Here is a 26,216-nt window from a genome sequence, read left to right as displayed (position 1 = left end):
GGAAGCAGGCTCCCTGCTGAGCAGAGAGCCCGATATGGGGCTAGATCCCAGGACCCTGAGACCACAACCCGAGCCGAAGGCAGAGGCTTTAACACACTGAGCCACCCAGGTGCCCCTCTAACATACTTTAATAGGTTTCCTAGAAGGAAATAATGGAGAGGATAAAAAAAGAGGTGATATTTAAAGAGATTATAGCTTACGTTTTCTAGGATCTGTGAAAGACAAAATTAGCAAATATGGGAGGGAAAATACATGCCAGTCAGGATAAATAAAAGGAAATCCACACCTAGACACTATGTAGTGAAGACAAAGACAAATCTTAAAAGCAGTTGCAGAAGAAAGACAACCCATAAGAATTACAATTGGAATAATTATAGACTCCTTTGCAGATAAAATAGATGCCAGGAGATAGAAAAATTATCTTTAAAGTGGTAACAAAGTGGTACCAAGTGGTAAACAACTGTCAACCAAAATTTCTGTACCTAAAAAAAAATAAATCTGACTTTAAATAATATGAAAAATTAAGACATTTTTAGATATTCACAAAATGGCAGTGTTTACCTCCAAAAGACATGACTATTAAAGCTTTCATTATATATATTTCAAGAAGAAGAAAATGGCCCTGGAAAGATAGTCTAAAATATAAGAAACAGTGATGAGTAAAGAAATTGGTTAATCACATAGACATATTTATGTAAATATAGTCTGTATTTATAATAATATTTAAACATTGGGGATTAAAAGGAAAGAAAATACTTGACAGTAGTAGCTTGCCATTAAGGAGTGGGTGATCTTTTTTTTTTTTTTTTTGAAGATTTTATTTATTTATTTGACCAAGAGAGAGGTCCCAAGTAGGCAGAGAGGCGGGTAGAGAGAGAGGGGAAAGCAGGCTCCCTGCTGAGCAAAGAGCCCAATGCAGGGCTCAATTCCAGGACCCTGAGACCATGACCTGAGCCGAATGCAGAGGCTTAACCCACTGAGCCACCCAGGCACCCCAAGGAGTGGGTAATCTTAGTTAATTCTAAAGCTCTCATGTTGTTTGAGAGAGGAGTTAAATAACTGATCAATTTAAGACTTTGTATAGTATGCAGAAAAAAATATAAGGAGAACCACTAAAAGAAGAGCAACAAAGTATAGAGTATAGAACATGCACATCAATGAAATGGGGTGAAGGGAATGCAGGAAGAACATCAAGAAAGGAAGAAATCAATCAGCCCCCAAAAAGGACAAAGAGGAGAACAAAGACACATAGAAAGAAACCTAACAAATAGAAAGAACAATGTGAAATGGGAAACAATTCTAAATATGTATACATGGATGGAATACTTACTTGTGAGTTTATCAGTTAAAAGGAAGAAATTGTTAGATTAATTTAAAAAATCCAACTATACGGTGTTTCCTAGAAATACACTAAAATAAAAAAAATTAAAAATGAAAAGATGGAAATTGTGTATAAGATAAAAGACAGCTCAGTAGCTGTATTAATATCAGAGAAAACAGACTAGGTCAAAAACCTGTAGCAACATAGTGAAAAAGGCTTAATAAGGAAGACTTCAAATTACAAATTCATGTGTACTTAATAGTCTCAGTAAGTCATAGAAATTGAGAAATCAACTCGCTGGTCATCACGGTGGGAGATTCCAACACACTTCCTTAATTATTGTTGATTTAGGCACACTCCTGTCCTGATGAATACTATTCAAACTTGATTTTCTTATGAAGAGACGTATTGGAAAGAGCAAGCACAGAAGAGGAAGTAAGCAGGATTCCCTGGAAAAGAGTGTCCAAAAAGTAGTTGGCTTGTGTTTTTACTCACCATCAATGTAGAGATACATCTGTCAATTAAGAGAGGAGCTATGGGACCATGGCTGAGCCAATGTTAAAAACAAAGGTCACAATCTGTGAGATTCCATGTTCTCAAAAGAAGGAAAAGTCATTACATGGTTGGTGCCAGTGGTTTTCATATCCTATTTTAGAATTTTCCTGAAGGTCCCACTATAACATATATTCATGAGAATCTTTTATTTAAGGAAGCAGTTTTTAAGTGGATTAACTATCTCAGACCGAAGTATCTGTTTCTATTCTAACAGTATCCTCTTTCTTTCCTCCTTTCCCCTTCCCTCTTTCTTTCTTTTCCTTCCTTCCTTTCCTTTCTCTCTCTCTCTCTTTCTTTCTTTCTTTCTAGATTTTATTTATTTATTTGACACAGGGAGAGATAGAGATAGAGATAGAGAGAGAGAGAATGAGCACAGGCAGGGGGAGCAGGAGAGGGAGGGGCAGACTCCACTCTGAGCAGGGAGCCGGATTCTGGCAGGCCAGTTCCAGGACCCTGGGATCATGACCTGAGCCAAAGGCAGACGCTTAATGACTGAGCCACCCAGGCCCCCCTCACAGTACCCTCTTTCCAGATACACTTGGTAAACTGAGTTAGTAACTAGAAGGTACTTGGTCAACATGGAATCAGATAAATGATTTTTTTTTTTTGGAAGAATATTTTGCTACTTTACATTTTCACAAATTATGTCTAATATTCTGCATTAACTTTTCTGAACTTTTTTTTTACTTTTACTAACTCCTTATAATAGTAATTAATTTAAAAAGTGCTGCCACAATTACGAGAATTTAGAAATTATTATGAATCCTCTTTTAGTACTATACTGATGCTACTGAAGTCTGGACTTTCTGTAAAAAGTGCTCGAAGACTTGAAATTATCTGGTCAAATAGCGAGCAATGCTCAGCATGACCATACTGGAAATAAAGACAGTGGTGAGGTCCTAGGAGTGAGTCTCACAGCAGATGCAGGCATAAAGGGAACTTCGACGTTATGATATGGAGCTGGCTTTGCATATTGTGCAGAAGGTGAGCCCAGTCAAAAAAATGGTTGGGAGGAACTGCTTCTCTGAGCAGAAAAAAGATTGACATTTCCAGATATGTTCAAAGAATTTAAAGTGGAAGCAAAACTTTCAAACTTTTAGAAGAAAATGTAGAATATCTTCATGGGCTGGTAAAGGTAAGGAGTTTCTAAAATGAGACACAAAAAGCATCGGGGAGTATCTGTTCAAGTGGAGCATCTGCATATTCTACCACTGAGCAGGTCTAATTTGGGGCATTTGCCATAGAGAAACCCTCATATGGCTGGGGAAATTCCAACATGAATGTCCATAGCAACATTGTTTACAATAGCAGAGGTTGGAAACAACCTAACATGACTTTTTTTTTTTTTTAAAGATTTTATTTATTTATTAGAGAGAGAGAGAGAGCACACAAGCAGGGGGAAGGGCAGAGGCAGAGGGAGAAGCAGACTCCTCTCTGAGCAGGGAGCCCCATGTGGGGCTAGTTCCCAGGATGCTGGAATTATGACCTGAGCCTAGGACAGATGCTTAATGGACTGAGCCACCCAGGCGCCCGCTAACATGACCTTAGTAGAAAAACAGAGAAATCTGTGTTTTTTTCATTTAGTAGAATGCTTGCTATGCTTTTCCCAAACAAAATGAGAAGTGTCAAAAGCAGATGGCAGAAAAGCACAGACAGTATGATACCAGTCATATCAAATTTTAAGATAAAAAAATAATGAAACATTTTAAAATATATACCTATGTAAGGGAGTATAAACAAATACAAAGGAATCAGAAACACCAAAATCAGGTGCTGGTTTTCTCTGAGAACGAGGGAAGGAAGGAGTAAAATTGTGATGACATACACAGGGATCTTTTAATGTACTCATAGTATTCTATTTAATGAGAAAATTCATGTTTGAAAGGTGACTGAGGGAAAATACAAAACTTTTATATTAGTATTATAAACTGAAAAATTAAATATTCACTAAAATTTATCTTTAGATACTAAGAAAGGTTAGAGGGAACTTATGATGAGCATAGAATGGTCGTTAATTGGTCATAACTCAATTTCACAAAACATTGCCCTGTTTGTTCACTCACCTCATACACCAGATGGGGTTTTAGCTGGTTTTAAGCTGTTTGTAAAAATCAAATCCATTTTCAAAGGATAAACATTTATGATCTTTGGACAACAAAGAGACTACAAGTAAATTTTTCCTAAGTACTAAAGGCAAATTTGAAAGTGGAATTCCTTCTTTTCTGGAGTAATAATAAATCCTATCCCCTGCAAACCAGTGAAATAAGTGTAGAGACTTATAATTGACTAGTTTGAAGGATGATACCACTGTGAATATGTAACTTCTGGTATGCTGGTTAAAGGGTCAATCATGATACATTGTTACCATTTTTTCCCTGAAGTTATGATAGACTTCACAGCTCATGTTCTCTAAATTTAACATTAATTAAATATATCTTTTAGTCTTATAAGTCTCTCTCTTGAAACTGGGTTATTCAACACTAACACTTCTGCTTGTCATCGGCATGGTAATGAAAAAGAACCAACAATTTTCCTAAATCCTGGCTTCTTTGTATCTCACCAACAGTTTTCATTATCATTATTATTACTCGGGAGTGGGAGAAGTGTGTATCATACACATAGAAAACAGGATATCACAATAATAAGACCTTGAACATGTTCATGAAACTTGAGTAAAGCATATGCACATCTAAGTCTCATTTCCTTTGAGCCTGACTTGATAGAGTTGACAGAGGGTTTAAATAGAAAAAGGTTCCTAGCACTCAGCACAGTGCCTAGCATACAGTAAGTGCTCAACAGATGCTGATGGATGGTGCGAATGACAGTGACAAGGAAGCACATATATGGAATTGACTCAAATACTGAGATTAGATGATTTTACCTTTTGAATACATGAGTGAGATACATAGAATAATAACAAATAGACTTAAAATGAACATTCATCTTTCAACTGCCTCTTAATGTACTTGCCAGTGTAAAATTTGGTGACTTAGGTGACATTGACGCTGAAATGATTCAGGACGCTTACAGGACCTTGACAAGCTGGGACAACTCCTTAATGATGTGAGGAAGGCCATCTTTAGTGTTTGGTCCATAAAATACAAGTGTTTATGTCCCTTCCTATTTGATGAGAGAGCCCACTATTTCTGCAGGAAATTTACTTCTGATCTACCCTTGGTAACTTTTACAGGCAGGTGCACCCATCCCTCAGCTGTTGTAAGAACCGGTTGCTGAAAGTCACAGCTGCACCTTCAGAGAATTTCTCTCAGCCCAGAGAGGCACAGGCAGACACAAGGAGACTGAGATTGGGGGAGGAAGCATCTGGTAACCAGTGACTGCTGATGAAAAGATACAAAGCCCAGCTCCCTTGCCTCAAGGCAGCTGACTCAATGGAGCCCTTCTTCCTTCTCCCTTCTCCTTTCTACCCCCTCCTCCTTCTCCTTCTTTTTCTTTTTCCCCAATAGTGATGTATCTTGTTTTATGGACATTTAAAAACAGAAATATTTGTCCCTTAGTCCAAAATTTTGTCGCAATAGAATCTGAGGATAATTTTCAGCTCCCAGATTTAGTCCTCAACTGATCATTTTCTTTCTTTCTAATTCAATCTTTTTTTGAAAAAATTAAATTCAGTTAGAAAACATAGTACATCATTAATTTCAGATGTAGTGTTCAATAATTCATCAGTTGCATGTAACATGCTGTGCTCATTACATCGTGTGCCTTCGGGGGATGGGGTAATTCGATGGAGCCCCTCTTGCTCCAACTTTTTGTTCCGAAATCAGGCCAAGCATGGGCTGCAGATAGATCCACATCTTAGCCCAATTTCTTCCCTTGTGCTATCCTGCTTCCTCATTCTTACAGATTTTTTTCCCCCTGCAGAGCCCCCTCAACATATCCCTCACACAAGAATTCCAGTCTCAACCTTGGCTTTTGGGAGGACCCAACTTAAGATACCTCCTAAGTATGTCTATTTCTACAGTTATGTTACCAATAGGAGAGATTTTTTTCTGTTATTTCTCTTCTAGACAAATGCACAAAAATTTTTAATACCTGTGGTTTTGGTTTTCTAGTCCTGTACTCTTATTTAGATCTTGGAGGTTAGTAACCATGATACCTTACTGCACCTCTTTTAGATCTATACATACTAAAGACAAGAAACCAAAAACAGAACAACACAAAAACAAAAATAAAAAAAAACACAAAAACACAAACCTCCAGTCCCCTGGGGCATGTGGGTGGCAACAGCATTTCAGTTTCTTTCTTAACACAGCTTTTCCCATATAGGGCAAAGCTCTAACAAGCATATCATATTAATTAGAGAACAATAACCCAAATTTCATCCTACCTTAAAAAGTCTTACCTCTAGTACCACTCCCAGAGAGGTGATGGAGAGTCAAGCTTCCATATCTGATGGCATGTGTAAGGTCATGAGTTTGAAAGGGAAGAGATAGTTTACATGCCTGAATATAATTCTTCATCAACTAAACTGAAGTTTTTGAAAAATATTACATCATTTCAAACATCTGTTTCTAAGAACAGATAAGGTGGCGACAGGAGGTATTTCCGTCTTCTTTGCTACTAAGAACCTGTCCACAAATAGCCTTGTATTAGCTATTGAATATTATTCTCAGCTGGGCAAATCCCCAACCATGATTTGACTTTAAATTTCTATTCCAGGCCGTGGTATTTGCATCCCATCAGATGCCGAGGAGTTCGTGTGTAGCAGCCTTAGTTTTTTATGATCCTATTCCTGTTAGACCTTTCGGGGGCATTTGGCGCTTCTAACATAAATGCAATCTGGCTGTCCTAGACAATAACTGAGGTTTGTCCATCACTCACCCCCACGAAAATGCCCCTCGTTATTGGCAAGTTGGAGAGCTATAGTGTGGTCTGTGCTTCATCTATTTCCCATCATAAGTGGCTGATGTTGCAAAAAAGTGGAAAAACGTATGTGTGAGAGGAAATGGGGAGGGAGCCAGGGAAAGTCGGAGGAGCCGTCAGAGAGCAATGGGAGTCTGACCCTAATGAAGAGGGGAGGGAGGAATGTTGGGAAGAAGCGTCTCAGAGCACTATGCAGGGTAAGGAAGTTTCCACTAGGTAGTCGCAGAGATTTCAAACCACAGGCTGCCACCTGAGGGCTTCTGTACCTTTCAAGAACAGGACTGCCATGCTTGGTCATTGGCTGGGAGCAGTCTGTGGGAAGCCTGGTGTTGGCACAGCTGTGGAAATGGGTTTCAGAGTGTAGAAGGCAGGACCTTTGGTGAGTCAAACCTCTCATAGTTGGGGGTCTGTGAGGCTAGTATTCTCCTGGTTGTTGTTGAATGCACCCTACCGTTTTCAGACAATGGGATGAGAAAATGAAGATAGAAGATAGAAGTTGGTTGTAGTTGATGTAGAGATGTTTGGATTCAAGGCAAGGTTTTCTCTTGTTTTTTGAATGAGAAGAACTTCAGTACCTTTGTAAGTCCAGAGGAGGAAATCTGCACAATGGAAGAAGTTAAAGAAGAGGAAGAGAGGAAGAGAAAGGAGGAAAAGTTGGGCAGGGTCTTTGTGTGTGAGAGAGAATTAGTTAATTGTGAAGGAAGAAGACTTCAGAGAAGGAAAGAAGAAACTGGATAAAGTTTATGGCTTTGAGGAGTGATATCTTATTCCCTGGGATAATGTCTGAACATGGGTTGAGGTTGAACATTGTTGGAAGTTGAAGGAACTTGTGTTTTTGGTTTTTTTTTTCAATTTCATTCAAAATAGGAAGAAAAGCATCAGGCACACTACTGGAAGGTTTATTCTTAAACAGGAGGTATACTCCATCTTCTGAAGCTGAAGCAAAAACAGGAATGATTGGGCTTAAAGAAAGCCTGCAGATGTGGGATCAAATTACAGAAGAGAAAGGTTGAGGACCTCAATTCCTTGATGAAGTAGGCAGCAAAGTTATCTGCTAAAGGTATTATTTATTTGTAGCTCTTCTCACATGACAAAATTCTATACATTAAACTACAGCAGAAATAATACTTAATATATTAAAATTAAAATGTCAAATATGCCTTTTATACTAAGATTATTATCTATTATATAAATCTTTTGTAGGCATTGTATGTGTCTGTTTCTTGGTGTATAACCCAAAAGTCTAAAATAGTCTCTTGGTTTAATTTGGAATTTTAAAAACTGATATTGTATTGAATTTATGTTATTTTCAATGAGAAAAAAAATAACTGGAGATATACTGTCAGTGTATTATGTATATTTGCTACCAAATGTAACAAAAACAAAAACACTTTTGAACCATGTAATTGATCTATTAAAATAATTTCATCATATGAGCATATACTGGTTTATCGTATCAAAAAGTAGACATCAAAGTATTTCATAATTGGAGGGGGACTTGGACATCATTGGTTTCTAATGTGGAGCCTCAGACTTCCTGACTCTATAAATTGAACAATAAAGGCTGATGGCTTTCTTTCTTTCTTTCTTTCTTCTTTCTCCTTCTTTCTCTCCCTTCCTTCTTTCCTTCCTTCCTTCCTTTCTTCCTTCCTTCTTTCCTTCCTTCCTTCCTTTCCTTCCTTCTGCCCTGTCTTTCTGTTTGTCTTTCTTTCTGATCTATTTTCAAATTTTAACATCCCATATGGAAATTACCCATATGAAGGCTGAGGTTACATGATTTGAAATGATTTCAATTCAGTGGGGCCACTCTTCAGAAGCTCCAATGAGACTTTGAAATATTAAAATACAGAAAATGCATTAATCATTATTTAATCAGTGAGTTTTAAAAATACACAAAGGCTTCTGAAATATAGGATTTGGGTTGGGGAGGATTATAAAAGTTTGAGGTAACTGGTCATAAAATTGTTGGGAAAAACTGATTTCGTCTAATCCTGTAATTTGCAGACAAAACTAGTTCACCAAATATATCACATCATGGTTCATTGGTAGTAGAGCCAGCTTTAGGATTTGCCTATTTTGGAAGTTGAGAAAAAATTACCTAACATGCTATTTTCTTGGGTGTTAGGAGTCTTGCATTTTGTAGCATGTTGTTTAGTGTTCTTAGCATTTGGAATCCAAATGCTTCACATTTTGTTTGGAGGTGCTTTGGGAAAGAGTATGTATGAGTAGGAAACATTCTAGTCCAAACACTAGGCCAACTTTCCAGTAAAGTGGTTTAAAAAAAATTCCACAGAAGTAATTGAAGAGCAAAAACTTTCAAAAGAGTCTTCATAGTGAAGAGGTGTCATTAAAGCCTAATTAATTTCAAACTCCATCTTCCATTCTTCATAATTTTAGGGTAGTCCTCATTCCTATCTACTCTAGTTCCAACAGTACTTTAAACAGAGCACATAATTAGACTGTTAGTGGGTGAGTCTACAAAAAGAAAACCGATTTTTGACCCTTCTACAGTTTTAATCTGAAGTGTGTGAACTAAATGCATACATTCTCATCAAATAATTAACATATATTCACAATTAACAAACAGGGACAATATTTATACACAAACTCTGCTGCCACTGTAATTTTTAGAACATTGATCCCACCAGCAAGAGAGGACAGAGTTGTGCCCCTTTAAAGATAGAGGATTTGAATAAAGACTATAAGAGACAATCACAATTAGAGGTTCAAACGATAGTTTTCTATCTTGTGGAATGTTTTAATATTTTCTTCCTTATATTTCTTTATTCTTCCTCCTCATATTTCTTTAGACAACACAGTCATTTCTTCTCAATTTTTTCTTTCTTTTTAGAGAGGGGAGGCTGTCTCCTGATGGTCTACAAGAAGCTCCTTCATAACTGTAGCTGAACCGGAAATGGAATATTTCATAATTCTTACAGCTCACTGATGCAATCTCCCAAGATGTTAAGATCATTTTCTAAGTCCACAGTTTTAGAACTTCATAATCAGAATTTTATAGCGAATGGTAATAGGTAGCTGCATGCATCCATTTTCTATGATATCCAATCCCACGTCAATTAAAATTCAGACTTCATTTTGGCATCAAATGAACATAGCAGAATGAACAAGGCTGAGACCTAGTCATTGTCATAGATGCAACCTGAAAAAAAATACAAATTTCAATAGAGTTATACAAAACACATAGCTTCTAAGCTTTCCAAGGCTAGAAATGTGGGTAATTCACGCTCACCCAGTTTAGGGTTAAAAAAAAAAAATGTAGAAAAATGTAGAATTGGCTCACTTTGTGAAAAGTAGTTACATGGAAGACCATATATGGATTTAATTTACATTGTTCAGTATATAATTCTAACAAAGTTCTGGACAGATTTATTCTTTTTTTTTTTTTTTAAGATTTTATTTATTTATTTGAGAGAGGGAGAGAGAGAGAACAGGAGATGGGGCAGGGTCAGAGGGAAAAGTAGACTCCCCCTCAACCCCTGCCCCCAAGCAGGGAGCCCCATGTAGGACTGGATCCTAGGATTCCAGGATCATGACCTAAGCCCAAGGCAGTCTCTTAACCAAATGAGCTACCCAGGTGCCCTGGACAGATTTATCTTTTTTATCAAAATGAGACTCAGAATTATTTTATCTGGCACTTAATTAAATGTATTTTTTGGTAGTTTTCTAAATGAGATTGAAGTTGTCAAATATCAGTAAGAATTGTAAGTTTAAAAGGAAACTAAAAAGCCACATGAATAACTCTATGCGTCACTTCAGTTGAGATTAATTTTTTAGATTGTAATTTATAAATATGTGATGTTAAAAGAATACTAGTGAGTATTATAGGTTACAAATTAAAATATGTATACTTGACGTACTAATTGGTCAAGTATACATATTTTTGAGGATGAAAGTTATTTGTATTAAGATTAATGGTATAATGAAAAGTTCACATTATTTTGTACTTTTGTTTTCAAAGAAAATAAATAAGATTCTTCCTTGATTTCCAGTCGTGTGCAAAAATAATTTCTTAAATTATACCAGAGCATTTATCTTTCCTAACATTTTCAAGTGATTCAAATTCTGATCAGATTGAAAAGCTCTAATTAATCCAGCAAGCTATTTTTAGTATTTGTAAGAAAAGTAAATTCACTGTTATTGTTCTCAGTGGTGGGTGCCATATGGGACTTACCATCAGCAATGTCATCGTAGATCTCTCCATCACTGTAAATGTAGAAAAAAAAATTTTTTTTTAAAGATTTTATTTATTTATTTGACAGACAGAGATCACATGTAGGCAGAGAGGCAGGCAGAGAGAGAGAGAGAGAGAGGAGGAAGCAGGCTCTCCACTGAGCAGAGAGCCCCATGCGGGGCTCGATCCCAGGACCTTGAGATCATGACCTGAGCCGAAGGCAGAGGCTTTAACCCACTGAGCCACCCAGGTGCCCCAGAAAAAAAATTTTTTAAAGAAAATATGTTCTTAACATTAAGGCAATCTCTAGATTAAAAAGTTAGTAATATGATTTTATATGGCACAATTAAACATTTAAAGGTGAGAAGTTAAATGTGAATTTTTAAGTGGGAAGAAATTTTGTATTCATCTACATCATCTTTCATTCATTTAACTTAATTCTCTGTTCTATCCTAAAAATAACCAAAAAACCCACAACTTATTTCATATCATAGACATATGGGATAGGGGAAACATGCCTTAAGATCACATACCATGCTTTATTCATTTTTAGATCCAACCGTGAGCCAAACACAGAGCTGTGCATTATAAGAAGTGCTTATTGAACTGAACAAACTAAAAAATCATGGCACAATACTCCACTTGGGGTCCTAATGGAGTCTTTTTTTTTTTTTTTTTAAGTAATCTCTACAGCCCACATGGGGCTTGAACTCAGGACCCAGAGATCAAGAGCCACACGCTCCCCCAACTGAGCCAGCCAGGGGCTCCCCTAATGGATTCTTTGTATTTGTTAATATCAGATTTATACTTTCACTTGAACTTCAAATATCAAATGAAATAGAATAATATTAAAAAAAAAAGAAATAGAATAATTTTGACCTAGGAAATGAGTGCATCATTTTTGCATTTCTAATAATTTATAAATATTAATTATCAAATACATAAATATTAGTTTCAAAAATGAATAGCCAAGATATGGTTAGTATGGTGATTCTTATGTTATATAATTCTAAAAATATTTATGGTTATAGGCTGATGCATAATAATAGTTCTGGCTACTTTTACACATTTTGGTTGTACTTGGTCCCGAATCTTTGTAAAATATTCTGTTCTATACACTTAATAAGTCCTTCCTATGTATGAGGAGATATAAACATGGGTAAAATGCAAGCTTTGATTTCAAGAAGCTTATAATCTAATGGAAGAGAGAATGATATACAAGTAATTAAAATAGGAAGTATTATAAATGTGAATATAGCCTTGAAATGTAGAACACAGTTTCAAAGTTCAGAAATGTAAGGTGACTGTCACCTTGACCAGACTCACTTTTGGTCCCTGTACTATCTTTGCTTTTATCATGGAAACAGCAGCAAGCCCTCCAAGTTGCTGCCAACTATGGCAGATGCTGTAGGTTTCCTTTGTCTTCTGTTTGGATCCTTTCTCTGAGATTAAGGGAATCCTTAGCTAATGGAAATCTGATAGGAATGCAAAGAGGACAGATTTTCCTATCATCTATTCAATAAACACTTGTTAAGTAATCACTTCAAGAGATGGTGAACCAATAACTACTTAGACTATACTCACTAACTTCTCTCTTCATCATCCTCTAATAATCACTGATGAAGATTACTTGCCACATAGTCGTTCCTTGAAATTAGTATCTTTCATAAAATAGAGAAGTGCTTGCCTACCATTGTGATTAATGCTCTGAGAAAAAGAAATGTATTCTAATTATTTTTCTTTTCACTCTTTACTAGTTTCCTGACAAAGCATTAGCATTGATTTGTCTCTTTCTGATGGGCGTCAGGTTGTTCATGGATACAGTTTGTGAATCTTCCTTGATTTTTTTATTATGCAGAATTCTGTAAGTCTTTATGTTGGCATATGCACCTGATAATGGAGTTCACTTCTTGCACTGATATACTTGGAACAGAATCTTATAACGTTTGAGGGGAACTCTCATAGAACACTAGTACCAGACTGTGACAACGTCTTATTCATAAGAATAGGAGAATCATTGATGACAATCTTTATTCTGGCATGCTACCAAAAAGGCAACTTAATACTCTACTATGCCTAATAAAGAAAAGCTCTCAGTTGGGGTCAAATTACTAACAAGTGACATTAGCACCTACTGTGTAGACATTAATTGGTCCCTGATTTATTCAATTCAACCAACCGTATTTATCAGTAAGTGAAAGGCAAAATTTTATTGAAAGTGTTAGTGGTTTTCCCCTGTCTCCAATGTTTGCTATGTCTGTCTCAAATGAATGTTTATGACTATGAACTGTATACTTACGAATGAGAAGAGTTCTTGTGTATTTAAAAGAGTGACACTTTATGAAAACCTTAACTTTATGATGGGTAGTACCATACTGATATTAGTATAGAATATTGTTTTAAAATTTATTTATGACAGTTTAGTAGATTATATTATTTAGATGATATTGGGAATCTTTCTTAAAGAACTACATAATACTCTTTATTAGTAGTAGAAGAAAATGAACTTACTTGTCCACCAAGTAACTCCGAAGGACATAACCATCTATGAAAAAAAAAAAGAAAGTAAATTTTATTAATAGTACAGATTTGAATAATCTTTACTGTTTCTTTTAAGAAAGTGAAATAGAATTGAATATCTAATGTAATGTGCTTTGATATAATGTGACATAGTATACTGAATAATTCTATTTCCAAATACGACCTATTTTTCTTATTCATGTCCACTTTTCTCCCCTTCCTTTCTTCTCCTTTTCTAATTTTTTTTCTCTCTCCTACAAGTCTCTTTTCCTCCATTTACGAGCTTTCTCCTTAAAGATAAACAATTTATCTTCTTCTCCAAGCTACTGCCTGTAGTAGCACAGGCCTTTTCCAAATTCTACTCTATTTCTTCATGGTGTTACCCATGTGACCCTGTCCTAGGGAGAATTTATAGTTTCTCTAAATAGAAAAATAGTTTGTATGTAGGTATTTCAAATACCATCAGATCAAAGCCTTAAGTTTTAAAATGTTATTATATTGAATAGAGTCGAAATTGTTCAACTCCCCTTGCAGATCAGCAATCTTGCAATTACTTGGGGGAATATGCATTCTAAATGGTCTCAAAATAGTTCTCAAGTTCAACGTGGAAGGTCTTCCATACTGCTTTTGTCATTTGACAGAGTGTCAACACATGCATTTCATCTTTCATGATACAAATCATTATTAGAAGAACACACAGCAGGCATTCTAGTGATTCCCCTGTTAAATAGGAAGTAGACCATACTTTATGCAAAAAAAGCAAAGTTTTTTTTAAAGCACCTTATCTTTGCCCCTATTATGCAACACAATCCTAAGAAAAGATACAGACTTTTTTTTTTTTAAAGATTTTATTTATTTATTTGACAGAGAAAGAGAGATCACAAGTAGGCAGAGAGAGAGGGGGAAGCAGGCTCCCCACTGAGCAGAGAGCCCGATGCGGGGCTTGATCCCAGGACCCTGAGATCATGACCTGAGCCTAAGGCAGAGGCTTAACCCACTGAGCCACCCAGGCGCACCCAGACTGTTTTTTTTTTTTTTTTTATAAAATTTCTGTTGACATTTAATTAATATTACTAGTCTTTGGAATTATTAGTTTTGTGTTAGCACCTAAACTCTACTATATGCTTGCGATTAGTAGCTTTCATTGCCTTGTCAATACAGCCTCTAAATTCTTTCAGAGCCAATCTATTGGGCTTGGTCCACTTTAGATCTAATTTTTATTAGGGTAAATGTGTAAAAAATTATAAACATAGCAAAGAGTAATACAGGTGATATTAACATAAACATAATGATGCCATACTGCCATTGATTTAACATGCAAAAACATTTTTTTAAAAAAGTGGGATCATACAAATGAAACTCTAGATTGAAACTTAAGAAAATGAACTTTCCCTTGAAATATTCCAGAGTGGAAAAAAAAACCCTCCACTGAAATATTTTATCAAGAAATTCACCCCTTTTTAATGAAAATTTTATTAGAATCCTATTTGGAAAAGGAAACTGAAAGTTATCGCCGAATTCCTGTAGTATGGAAATAATGAAGCATGTGTCAAAATGATAAAAGCACAAAAATGTAATATTTTTCTCAGATTCTGAGAAGTTAGACCTTGTTATACCTTCCTTTTTTATTTCAGTTAAAGCAAAAGTAGCAAAAACTATTAGTGTAAGAACATCTAAAGTTAATATCCTTGGTTGCCTTTGACATTACAGTTCTTTTAACATTTCATGTTAACAGACTTCTAAAAAACTTAGGGTATATATCATAATTTAACATAATTTTTAAAGGGGGATAAGCTCGTCTCTAAAAAATTCAATTCTATGTGTGTCTCTCAAAAGAGAAAAATCTATGCAGATAACAAGTTTTCAGAACAAACTGTGAATTTCATGTCATGGTCCCAATAACTGAAATCCATCTTTACCCGCCCTGGTGTTTGGAGCTAAAATAAAATGTGAACATTTTTCTATAGACAGTAATAGTCCAAACTTTTTGTTTCCATTAGTTAAAAATGGTGGCTCTGCTTTTGTTACTTTTTTTTTCTATAATTTTTTTTCTTAAAACAAATTGGAAAATAAAAGAATACAATAATAAGTGTTCCCATGAGATATTCATGTTTAAGTTAATAATTTAAAAGTAATGACATGGAGGAGCTGAAGCTTTTGACAGTGAAGGAAATCTCTGTGAGCTGTTCGGGCTTTGGAATGTCTCTGAACTAATATTAGAAGATACAAAATTAGAGAAATATATACAAAATTAAAGCTATTGCCAGAGATTGCACTTACTACAGTATCAAATATATTCCTGTTTTGTTCTTTTTTAAAGAGTCCTTTACTTTTTTAAATAGTCCTTTACATGACTGAAGTTAATAACTATGATAAACAGCTTAACAGCCTGTCTTCACAAAATTAATTATAAAAAATATATTTTAGGTTCTCAAACCCCTATTACATTTCCTCCTATGTCTTGGTTGTTCCAGAGCTCTAAGGAATGGCTTTTCTTTTCATTGAATGCTCTGCTGTGGCTGTTGCTTCTGTGTGTGAGCTACATAAATATGAATGATTATGAACATTGTTTAAGAAAAATGTATCAAGGAGATGCAGTGTGGGATGGTACTGTACTGCTTTATTTTAATTTCCTGAAATGATTAGATAATTTGGGACTCATTAGCTATAAAATTATTATTATATAGCATTTTTACAGGATTAATGACTTTTTAAAAAAAGATTTATATTTGACACAGAGAGAGATCACAGATAGGCAGAGAGGTAGGCAAAGAGAGAGGGGAAGCAGGCTCCATGCTGAGCAGAGAGCCTGAAATGGGGCTCCATCCCAGGACCCTGAGATTATGACCTGAGCCAAAGGCAGAGGCTTAACCCACTGAGCTACCCACGTGCCCCAGGATTAATGACTTTTAATACAGCATGGGTTTCGCTGTCTAGTACATTTAAAAATCTCTAAAACTTCATTCGATTAAAAGCATGATTGATTCATGACAGTGTTGAAAAAAGTGACCCACTATGAATTTTTATATTTTATATGATCTCTCCCTTATAGTTCCTAGAAATAACATTTTTTTGCAGTAGAAAAATGATCTCTTTGCTTCAGTGTTCCATGTACATCCATCATAAGGAGTATTAATGAAAAATACAATGAAATAAGCAAAAAAGTCATCGTGGCTCCATGCTACGTAGAATGGGCACCATGTTTACTGTGGGTGCTGACTCACAAGGGATTCTCACACCTAATATGAAATGATTATTTGGAAACTTCATATTCATACAGCAGAACAAAGTAGCTTGAAACAAGTGTTTTTAAATATGTGGTGGGATAGAGCTAATTAAGAAAGTAACACCCACCCCTCATGTGTGCCAGTTCTCAGTACTGACTGACCTTTAAGAAGGGTGTCATTAATACAAAATTATGAAGGAAACACAAAATCATCTTTGGAAAAGTTGAAAATATCTTTGTTGTAATATTTTCAAATTTCTTAATAAAAATGACAACTTTTGTTATTTCTTTATTATTTCATTTGTTGTGAGCTAAGTCCAGAAATGAAGTTCAGTTTACTCAATTTGGCCTCATGCAGTTAAAAACAATAATATCATGTTGCACAGACTTACCCAATCAAGTGGAACAATGCCCGACATCAAAGGGACATGCTCATAATATTACAGAAAGAAAAAAATAAAACACGGTGTATGAAACTAAATATAAATTATTAGCCTAGTGTTATAAAAATGTTCTCTCTCCTTGTCTTCTTTCTCTCTGTCCCTTTCTCCTGATTTTTAGGGCTTCAAATCCAGGGACTTTTAAGTTTCTGAATTTAGAAAATTTTCTTCAGTGAGCATCTGCTCTTTTAAAATTGAAAACAGAATTATTTAAGCAAAGAAATGATTAATTGGATTTGAGAAAATCCAAACTATATTTGAAATTCCCTTTCCTTGATGCCCAAAGAAAATGGAGAACATTTTAACCATAAATAATTCAGTTCATGTCTCCTTCCACACTTTTTGTAGAAATTTTCCTATAGGAGGTGGGGAAACATATAGCTTGTGAGACACCGAGTTGTGGAATACGCTCAAATATTAAAGAGAAATTCTAAACATTTGGGAATGTGCCAGAAATACATACTTAAGATTTCAATGCCTCTTTGATATGTGTTTCCACAAGCCAGTGGGATAATTGATCAAATGTGATAATGCTTGTAAGGGTGGCTTGTACTCAACTCCATAATGGGAAGAGATTGTTATTAATACTTTCTCCTCTAATTTCTACCATTCCAAATTAAGTTTATAAACTATGCTTTCTTTTCTTTGATGGATTAATGAATGGAAAGTAAGGAAGATGTTAAGGTTATGATGGTGTTGGATTGCAAATGCCTTTACAGCTAGACAGATGTAGAAATAAGGAACCAAAAGATTTAAAGGCTCCTACATGATACACAACAAGCAAACCACATCACTAAGACCAAGACAGAGAACTTCTGTTTCCTAACAAGTTAAACTCCTCTGCAGACTTCTTATGCGTGTCTATATGTCAGACTTTCATCTGGTTCTCCAACTGCAATCTCCAAATTGTTATATTCAATTCAGTAAGCCCTGAACAAGGTGCCAGGTACCACAGGAGGACTGGCAGTACAATGTTGAGAACATTTCAGTGAATTTACTCTCCAGCTCAGGGTCTAATACGAATAACAGATTGATAAAACAGGAAGGACAATTAGAAGGACAATTAGAAGGACAAAAGCAGTAGCATGGTGTGGCCAGAGAGATAAATTGTGATGGGTGACTGGGGAGTACGGAGTGGTTGTGTTTCTAATTTTAGATGACAACTGGATTGTTTTTTACTAGACAATTATGGGCATTAGAAGTAGAGTAAAACAGCATAGAAGGATGAAATAGCATAACTTACTCAGGGAATGACAAGTCAGTAGTATATATTTTGGAGTGGTGGTTGCCGATAGGATAGTTGATGGGTTTGAGGCTAAATCTATAGGGTTTTATATCATAGCCTAGAGATAATATTTGTGTTTTTAAAAAATAATAGTTGAGTAACAGTGTGGCAGGTGGATTGGCTGAGAACAAGGATAAGGTAGACATATCATTTGAAGGGCTATTGCAAAAATCTAGATTCGAGAGGGTTAAATCCACATAACAATCCTCCCAAATCCTATCGAAGTCACCTGAGTAATGGATCAGAGATTAGGGAAATCAAAAATGCCAAGGGTCCAGTTCAAGAAAGGAATAAGCAGGAGGTTTAGAAAAATTAAGAAAAGCAGGATATTTGGCAAAATAAAAGTGAAATAAAAGCTCAACATGAAAGGCAACAGCAGATGCTCTAGGTGGTCTTCCCATACATGTCAGTGCCTTTTGGCACCCAACTTCCAAAGGACAACACTTGCAATTTTTTTTTTTTTTTAAGATTTTTATTTATCTGACAGACAGAGAACACAAGTAGGCAGAGAGAGGAAGGGAAGCAGGCTCCCCGTCGAGCAGAGAGCCCGACATGGGGCCTCGATCCCAGGACCCTGGGATCATGACCTGAGCGGAAGGCAGAGGCTTTAACCCACTGAGCCACCCAGGCGCTCCTACAATTTTTTTTTTTTAACTGATCAATTTTCTCTGGCTTCCAGAGCTCTTCATCACCTTGCTCAGTATCCCGAAGTAGGGAGTAGGCTTCAACTCCTCATGGACAGGAGTTGGTGTAACAATACCCCAATTTGTTTCTCATTGGATGTGATAACACTGCCACTCTGAGTTCTCAGCTGGTATAAGCTGCAATTACCTAAGTGGCAACTTTTTCGATAACAAGGCTTTGTTGACTGCCTTTCCTTTCCTGTCTCCTTTTCTACTTGCTCATAAGATTCCCAGAATCACTCCCTAAATGCAGAAGCTAAGACAAAGCCCAGTCCAAAGACAGTCTTTAAATAAAAAACAACAGTTACACAAGCACTGCTGATAGAATCATCAGGTTTCCATTCTGTTTGAGATGGTCCCCAAACCACCTATGACTTGAATTAGTTATCTGTGAGCTTAGGAATTGTAAAGTGCATTGGTGTTGCACCACAAAAAAATGATAGAAGTTACGTGGAGCCTTTGCTTGTGACCTATCAGCATTATACACGTTTGCCCTTCTCAGTTAACAGATGATAAATTCTAAGAGGGCAGGAGCCCTCCAGTATTCATAACAGTATTCAGAATTACTGATGTCCAAGTAGGAAATGATAGCACATTACGGAATCATCCCTGAGTAGTTCCTGTTTGTCTCATGCTTAAGATTCTCTGGCTTCTAGAAAGATAAGTCTCCTTCACAGTTCCGTTTCTGGAGCTGCTTCTTCCTGCTCATCTATATCCATACAGGTTGTTGGTGAAGCCATTTGTACCCTTGTTACGCAAGAGTATGTTCATTGCGCCAGCAGTATCCATTCCCTGGCAGCTTGGGAAAATGCAGAATGTTATACCTCACCTCAGACCCGCTGAATGAGAATCGGCACTTTGGACAAGATCCCCAAGCGATGAGTGTGCACGTTGGAGTTGTGAGGCATGACTTTACACGGGATTGGTTGCAAAAGATAAGACTCTCAGGACAGCATGGCAAGATCGGTCTGAAGCTTGTGCCCCAGAGAAAGGGCCACAGGGCAAGTCCTTGGACAATTCTCTCTTGTCAGAAATGTGATATAATTTGGAAACCAGAGGAAAGAAAACAGATTCATTTAGGCTCATCACCTCAATCAGCCACTATCAGCAGTGTCCCTTAGTTTCTTTTATTTGTATAATTTTTTTTACCAGGGCTATAAATCCTATCCCACATGAAGCAGGCTTCTTATTTCTCTTACTATCGTGCCATGAGAACTTCCTCACATTATTATCATAGTCCTTGTGCAAATATTCAATCTGGTATATTAATCATAACCTATTTAAAACTTTTTGAATTTTTAAACTTTTTAATATTTTTGATGACCTTTTAATGCATGGAGTTTTTCTGCATGTAAAGCTATTCCTTGGGGTACATCCTCACATATGCTAGTCTGGACGGGGGCTTTCTTTGTCTGCTGGAGCACTGTTTATACATTAGCTACTGTGACCTTTGAGCCTTAATACTACACCACTCGTGTCTTTTATCCTTTGTACCCACATTTCATTTTCTCCTTTTAAAAGCCAACCACACCTCCTCCATGATAACTTTAGATCCATTTCCCCAACCTTGAGTCACCGGTTTTATTCTTAAAACTCCCATTTCAGTTCCTGTCCCTGAGTCACCTTCCTGTCATTAAAATTCGACTCAGAGTTCATGTTTTCCACACAGACTAACCAAGCTGATAGGGGGGCAGCCACACCGAGTCTTTGCTTTTAAATAAAGGACACGTAATTTTGAATGGCTGTTCCTTGGACTTTAAGTAAAATAAGCTTCCTTTTAAAACCTGACAAGAACATTTCCATCTGTGGGTTTTAATAGCTGATAAAGTCAAAGAGACAGGGACTCTCTTGTAAACCCGTGGAATATGATGTGGTACGAAGGCATGCACTTGGGGTGAGTCCCGGGGTGTGTGGGGGTGTAGTGAGCGGTGACTCCCTATATTTTACACCTGGAACTAATATAACACTGCACATTAACAACACTGGAATTAAATTGGAATTAAATTAAATTAAAAAATAAATAGAGGAAGCATAATTTTGAATCACCCTTCCCTGGTCTTTAAGTGAAATAACCTTCCTTTTCAAAAGGGAAAAAGATGTCCCTCTGTCTGTTTCAATAGCCCACAAAGTCAAAGAAGACAGGAGACTCTCTTATACTCATTAGGAAGACTACGGTGTATGAAGCGTAATCAAGTACGAACTGAAAACAAGTCAGTCTGCAAGGTAGGAAGACTGGAAATTCTAGATGTGCCGTGTGCTATATAATCTCAAAACCAGACCCGAACAAGAGCCACTCACTCCTTCAGCACACTGCTTCTCCCTCTGGTGTACCCGAGAATAAGCCAGAGAAGAAGTGAGGGTCACAGATTCTGTCTGGCTCCCCAGAACTCATGACTCAGCATGCTCAGGGCGGGTTCAGGCAACTGTGATTTTAATACACAAAGGGTTTTCTGATGCTGGTGGTCTGTGGATTGGCATTTTGAGAAGTACAAATTTGGCATGAACTTGGCACCACAGTGCCAAATACAGCAGGTGGGAGATGAAAAGGGATTCAAATAAAATAACATTGATTTCCACGAAGCACGATCTCTAGTTTCTTAATGTATGCCACAATTCATAAAGCATAGACAAAACAAGGTTAATAAAACAGGGGTGATCGGGGAAACATGTTCGATGACGAAAAGGAAGCAGTGACTTACATTTTCCTTCTTCATTTCTGCAGAGAACTTTTGTATCATCAGTGTTTTGTATAACTTCAAGAGATTCACCAGGCTTCACCTGCAGGTCTCTGGTGCCCCACCTTTTGGAAGTAAAGGAAGGTGCAACTTTGGTCGAATACAGGACTCTAATTTCACCATCATACTGGAAAAATAAAGAAAAACATTTATATGATTGATTGATGTGTACTATTAAACGAATTCCCTTAGTGACAGATTTACTAAGAAAGCCTTTGCTCCATGAATACTTCCTTGTTTTAAGAAAAAATGTAAAAATATTAAAGAAAAATTTTTGAGGGCAAAACCACTCATAATCTCACCAACCTAATACAATCACAATTTTAAAAATTAAAAATGTTTTTAAAATTTAAGGTGGCCATGTGTTGATTTGATATACCCACATATTACAAAATGATTACCATCAAATCTTTAGCTAACACCTCCAACACCTCACATAATTTCCACTTCTTTTTTGTGGTGAGAACATTTAAGATTTACTCTCTTTACGATTTTCAAGTATATATTAATTAGAGTATTGCTATCCATAATGACCATGCTGTACATTAGACCCCTAAAGCTTATTCATCTTATAACTGAAAGTTTGTACCTTTGACCAACATCTCCATGTCCCCCACCCCAGCCTCTGGTAACTCTCATTTTACTTTGCTTCTGTGAGCTTGGCTTTTTAAGATTCCACATATAGGTGATATTATAGAATATTCGTCTTCCTCAATTTGACTTACTTCACTTAGCATAATGCCCTCAGGGACCACTCATGTTGTCACAAGTGGCAAGATTTTCTTCTTTTCCATAGCTGAATAATTTTTCAGTGTATGTATATGTATTGGTACATATATACATATATATTTTAAAATCCATTCTATTTTTAGATTATCTTACTATTAAAGTTCAAAGAACAGCTAAGTTTAAATGATTATTGCAGTATATATATTGTGCATGCAAGAGAGCTTGCTTAATTTGTTAAAGGAATAAATTCAAATGTAAAGAAAATTATATAGAAAATAAAGGAGTTAGGATGGATAACCGATACAGATAATTACACTTTTAATATGTGCATTTTGGTACTTAAAAATCGTTTTTTTTTTCATTAGCACTTTGAACTTTGTCTGATATTTAAATATGACATACTTTAAATTTTTTCCTGAAGTCTTTCTCTTCTTTTTCCTGCTTTTTTAACTTCTTGGGGTCTTTTTCTTCTGCCTTAGCCTTGGTTCCTTGACTGAGATGACAGAACACACATAAAACAGCATTTAGTTTAGTTTAAAGAGAATAGCATACAATTGAGACTTCATCCCTAAAATTACAATTTTGTTAAATTTTGTTTTTAATTAATGTCTTTTCTTAGAAATCTAGTACATTCCCTGTAATAAGTGATGATATTTTGTAACACAGAAGAGATTCTTCAAAAGAATACAGATTATGAGTTAAAATGGAATAAGTGATTATTTACTATGCTGAGGCATGTAAAATTACTCAGGTACAGTGTGAACAAGGTTACATATCAGAGGTTTCATATGATTCAACCCACCTGTTGTCAACCTCTCTGCAGTTTTCAAACCTTCCTAGATAATTAAGTGGCTTGGCCAATATCATAGAAAAGGATTTTCGAAAGAGAACATTTTTTTTTTTAAATTGATTTTTATGGCTTGAGAAGTTTATCTATATGTCAGTTTTCACATCTACTTAAAATGAAGCCAGGGTAGCACTTTCTCTCATAGACACGAACTGGGCTAATGCCAATTGTCATAAGAATAAGCCTACGATAGTAATTCCTCAGCCTGGCCATATATAAGATCACCTGGGAAGTTTTTAAAAAGTACTTTGTCTAATTCCTAGAAATTCTAATTAAATTAAATACACTCTAATTAATTAGATTGAGTGGGGTCTAGATACCGACATATATATATTTTAAGGCTCCACAGATAATACTAATTTGCAACCAAGGTTGAGGAACATTTGCTAGGATTGAACGTGGATTCATAGGGAAAGGCTGGATGACTCTGAAGAAGAGAATTTTAAAAATCAGAATTTTTGTGAATATGAAAAGTTCTAAACACGGATGTTGATTTTTCTCTAGATTACCTACAGTAAAGTTCTGTTTGTGACTGATATATTCAAAATATTTGATTCCTAAGGCTTGAATCTTAGAATTAATTCATTTACTGTTAAATGAATTAGCACAATGTCCTGCCTTGGTTTCCGCGGCCTTCCTCAGTACCTCTCGTGTCACAGTGCTCTGGGCACGGGTGGATTTGCTGTCCCTAATTAGCGCTTTGGAACTATCAGGATATATGTGCATGTTAAAAATGGCCCAAGAGCTCTCTTAGAAAATAACTTATTGAAATTTAGTTTTAGTTAAAAATAGAATATTACATTAGAGAACATAAAATAGTCTTAAGCTCTGAAAATAAGCAGCAGCAAAGAAAACGGTACATATCACATAAAGTTTAACCAGCTGGGGTTTATTCAACTGGAAGAAAAGATTCAGTGTGTAACTGGGTTTCCAGATAACATTATCCAGTGTGTAATAGGGTGACATTTCTACAGTAATAGAAAACACAGAAAAATGCATTAAAAAATGTCAGGGATAGAAGTGACTCCCCAATGGTGAGGAATTTTCAAACCTAACATATTAACTGAAGATTAGGTTTTCCTTTCAGAAAAAAGCAGAATGATTCTCTTTTTATTTTTCTTGTTTGTTGTGTCTATAGAACTCGGTCTTCACATAGAAATGATAGCATATTCCCCCTTCGGTTTCTTTGATCTTGATATTTTCTCTTGTTCAGTAAAATTAACTTAACAGTGTTGGTAAAAAGTAAATACTAAGTAGATAAGCATGCATGCATTTTTGTAGTATTGCTCAGAAGACACTGCATATTATCTCTCATCTATGTCACTTTCTTCCTTTAACCAAGCTCAAGGTCTTTTTATTTACCTTTTTTCCTGAGAAAGCTACAGAAGTATTCTTGCTTTCATACACCGTATGGATCAGCTCATCTCACATGCTTATTGGAATATAAAAGAAGCATCTTACCCTGTTATTTTCTATTTTAAAAGAGGTTTCAAAAAGTACTCCTTTTGTACTAACTGATCTTAACAGGTTTTCATACAGTTTTAGCCTGAAATTAAATCGAAACCCTAGGTGAGCTGAAGAATGTCACTATTCATTCTTAACGTTTTTTTTTTTTAATTTGAATAGAAACTTTGAGAATCTGATGCTTTTGTGAAAAAGAGACATAATAAAGTCCTTTCAAAACAAAAATCATCTTTTTTTTTCATAAAAGGAAAAAAATCTTGTGGAGGACAGAAGGGATTTGAAGAAGGTAGGTGAAAGCTGAGATATACACTAAGAAGTGAATTCAAGACAAAAAAAGCTTTAGGCAAAAGGGTAAAAATAAAGGGAGGAGATGAATCAGTGAGGTCAGTTGTGATCAGTCTCTCAAATATTTTCCCAGTGAATGAGTATATGAACGAATAAATGAATGATCACATCAGTGAGTCACCGGGCAGAGAATAATTAGAGGACAAGGAACTGAACGCCCCAGAGAGGGGGAGGAGAAGGGAGACTGGCAAAGGAGGGGAGAATGTGGAGGAGGGGGGAGATCAGGATCAAGGCTTTCCACCCACAAGCCCAGCTGAAACTTTAGAGCTCGGATCAGAGAGACGACAGACTGAACAGGATTGAACATAATATGCACAAACCTTTGGGGGTTTATTCTATTTGAATTTTCTTGTTTGGATTTGTTGCGTGTACTTACAATGTTGAGTGTCTTGTTTACTGAGTGTTGGTTTTAGGTCTCACAAAAGAGTTTAAAATGAGGAATTCTATGAGGAATTAACATTTTATAAAGACTTAGTGAAGTATGGAGACTCTATTGAGTTTCCAAGACTTTAAGTACTGTATTTAGGGAAAAGACTTTCCAAATTGTGTCCTTTAATTCTGGCAAACTGATTTTTAAAAGAGAATGTGTGTTTTGAAGGGTGGCCACTATAAAATATTATATAATAAAATGTGGCATTGGATTGTGAGCTTTTAGATACGACGCTGCGGTTAAAAAAAAGTTCTACTAGCAGTTGGATTTTACCTCAAAATGGGAACATTTGACTTACATCAGCTCTGGTGGTGGAGCAGGGAAATCCGACGCATCCACGTCATCGTAAACTTCATCTCCCACATCTAACAAAAGGCAAAATATCAAATGTTGAAAACTTTTAGTTTGAATTTTGATATGAGCATCTGATGATATTTTTAATATAAAAATTGTTTCAAGGACAACAAAATCAGTTTTCTTTGGGTCTCTGTACATTTCTTCCGGAAGCATTGTCTGCTCCTTTAAGGGGAGAGGTTTTCTCTGCCTGGATGCTTCTGCTAAAT

At 36.0% G+C, this 26,216-nt stretch overlaps 1 protein-coding gene across 1 annotated transcript in view; it reads right to left on the bottom strand.

Moving 5' to 3' along the window:
- Positions 1–8,614: 8,614 nt before the first annotated feature.
- The window catches only part of LOC111140907 (FYN binding protein 1), a 170,650-nt gene continuing 153,048 nt past the window's right edge, over positions 8,615–26,216 (bottom strand). Inside the window, exons 14-19 of the mRNA XM_022493167.1 lie at positions 25,952–26,018; positions 22,970–23,060; positions 21,803–21,965; positions 13,461–13,494; positions 10,950–10,981; positions 8,615–9,917 (exon numbers count right to left, since the gene is read on the bottom strand). Of these exons, the coding sequence (XP_022348875.1) occupies positions 9,895–9,917; positions 10,950–10,981; positions 13,461–13,494; positions 21,803–21,965; positions 22,970–23,060; positions 25,952–26,018 (410 nt within the window). The 3' untranslated portion in view covers positions 8,615–9,894. The remainder of the gene's footprint in view (positions 9,918–10,949; positions 10,982–13,460; positions 13,495–21,802; positions 21,966–22,969; positions 23,061–25,951; positions 26,019–26,216) is intronic.

This window comes from Enhydra lutris, unplaced genomic scaffold (genome assembly GCF_002288905.1).
Source record: "Enhydra lutris kenyoni isolate GAN:26980312 unplaced genomic scaffold, ASM228890v2 scaffoldscaffold5, whole genome shotgun sequence".
NCBI classification, from domain to species: domain Eukaryota; kingdom Metazoa; phylum Chordata; class Mammalia; order Carnivora; family Mustelidae; genus Enhydra; species Enhydra lutris.
Note: the sequence above shows the minus strand (reverse complement) of the source record. Positions and strands in the feature narration are given on the sequence as shown.